Source organism: Henckelia pumila, chromosome 3 (genome assembly GCF_033568475.1).
Source record: "Henckelia pumila isolate YLH828 chromosome 3, ASM3356847v2, whole genome shotgun sequence".
NCBI classification, from domain to species: domain Eukaryota; kingdom Viridiplantae; phylum Streptophyta; class Magnoliopsida; order Lamiales; family Gesneriaceae; genus Henckelia; species Henckelia pumila.
In genome coordinates this window covers 67541638-67543804 of record NC_133122.1, presented here as the reverse complement: position 1 = coordinate 67543804, position 2167 = coordinate 67541638, and the positions used below count along the sequence as shown (strand labels likewise).

Here is a 2167-nt window from a genome sequence, read left to right as displayed (position 1 = left end):
GACTTTTGATGCCATAAATTCAAATCATCAACCTTGGTGAATTTGCAAGCAATTTCCTCTACAAGTTGATAACAGTTGTCCGATGATCTAGACCCTGTCAAAACACACGAATTACTCCTATCAAATACTTGACACAAAGTTTTATCAATTTAACATAAAGATCATCATCACAGAGTTGGCTAATGCTAATCAGATTAGCATTTAATCCTTCAACATGTAGAACATTGTGAAGCTTAGGCAGTCCTTCTACATTTAAAGTTCCTTTTCTAACAATCTTTCCATTGGCTCCTCCTCCATATGTCAATTTTCATTTATCCTGTTCAACATAGTCAGAAAGATACTTCTTCAATCCTGTCATATGGCGTGAACTGCCACTGTCGAAGTACCAATGACCTGCAACATTAGTTTTCATGGAAGTATAAACGAAATTACAACTAGATTTAGCTTTTGGTACCCAAAATTTTTCTCAGAATTTTTCTTCCAGACAGTATTCTGGTTCAGTGTTGGCAACACTGATGGCAACACTTGTCTGGTATTCAAGTACATATAGTCATACCTGAGATTAAAATAGTAAGGCTTGATGTGACCTTGCTTGTGACAGTAATGACAAACAAACCTACGCTTTTTTTGTTTTTTCCTCTGAACAGGAGTTTGTGTCTTTAATGGAATTGGCATTTCCTTTGGAATTGCAATTGGAACACTAGAAGAGTTACTGTTCTCCTTGACAAAAACAGTTTGTGATGACTCCCCTACTTCAAACTTGCTGTTTTGAAATCCTAGACCAGCTCTATCATCTTTCTCATCATCAGAATTGAATCCAGCTTGGTCTTGTTTGAATTAAACTTTGCGAGAGTTGCATTGGCTCTTCCAAGCTCTTCTTTGACTTTGCATAGTTCTAAATCCTTCTTGCTCAGAACAACTTCAAGCTAGCCACTGAAGCTTTCAGTTCATTGTTCTCCTTTGTTAAAGCAGAATTTGACTTGTTCTTTAATATCCAGTCATTATACAATTATTCATACATCTTCTAAGAATTATCCCAAGAAAGTTCTACTTCACCAGCTTCCTGATTTGAGTCACCAAAAACAGATGCATTCAGACAAATTACCTTTTGGTCAGTGTTGTGACCAAGTGTTGTGACACCTGTGACAACACTGTGTTTCTGTTGTACCAGAACTGACAGTGCATTGTGAGTCTCTTCTTCTCCTTGTTCTGTACCCTCCTCCTCTTCATCATCACTCAAGGAAACATACATTCCTTTGCGAAGTCTGGTTGGACACTCATTAGCATAGTGACCGAATCCTGTGCACTCATGACACTTCACAGACTCAAATTTCTTTGAGATAGTCAGTGTTTTTCCTTCTTTCTGAAAGTGATTTTGACTCTTTGAAGGGATGGTATTCTGTTCTGGTCCGCAAATCCTTAATGGTTTTCCAATAGCAGGAGTATTCAGAACTTTAGGTTTCTGACCAGGTTTCTTATAATCTCTCATTCTCTTCAAATAGTTACCAAATTTTTTGGTAAGTAAGGCAATGGAATCATCTCCTAAGTCATACTCGTTGACTCCATGTGTCAGATCAACAAAATCATTGTATGAGTCATTAGAAACTTGAAGTTCAATGGACTTACCTTTGTCCTTTTTTTCCAAAATGCATCTCCAACTCATAAGTTCGAAGGGAACTCATCAATTCATCCAAACCCAGAATTGATGTGTCTTTTGATTCATCAATTGCACAAATCTTCATTTGAAATCTTTCAGACAGTGATCTTAACACTTTGCTCACTAAACTTTCGTTTGAAATAGCATCACCAAGATCAATTGCCTCATTCTCGATCTTCCTCAAGCGTCGTTCATAATCATCAATTGTCTCACTTTCTTCCATTCTCAGATTTTCAAACTGAGTAGTGAGAATCCTTCTTTTGGTTTGACGTACACTATTGGATCCTTTACAATGCATTTGAAGTTTTTCCCAAGCATGTTTAGCACAAACACAGTTAGTTACAAGTGCAAACATATTAGAATCAAGAGAAAGTAAATATAGCATTAAGAGCTTTGTTGTTCATATTCGAAGCAGCAGTTTCATCGGCATTCCAGCCCGTTTCTGGTTTGAGTGGAAAGTCTCCTTCTCCATCAGTTCTCCTTGGTGGATTTCAGCCTTGTAGTACACGT

At 37.3% G+C, this 2167-nt stretch overlaps 1 protein-coding gene across 1 annotated transcript; it reads right to left on the bottom strand.

Moving 5' to 3' along the window:
• Positions 1–307: 307 nt before the first annotated feature.
• Positions 308–1880, bottom strand: LOC140888951 (uncharacterized). The gene is made up of 3 exons (XM_073296645.1): positions 1697–1880; positions 1057–1605; positions 308–393 (listed from the first exon to the last, which is right to left on the bottom strand). The coding sequence occupies exons 1-3, from the start codon at positions 1878–1880 to the stop codon at positions 308–310; spliced, it is 819 nt and encodes a 272-aa protein (XP_073152746.1).
• Between the last annotated feature and the right edge of the window lie 287 nt (positions 1881–2167).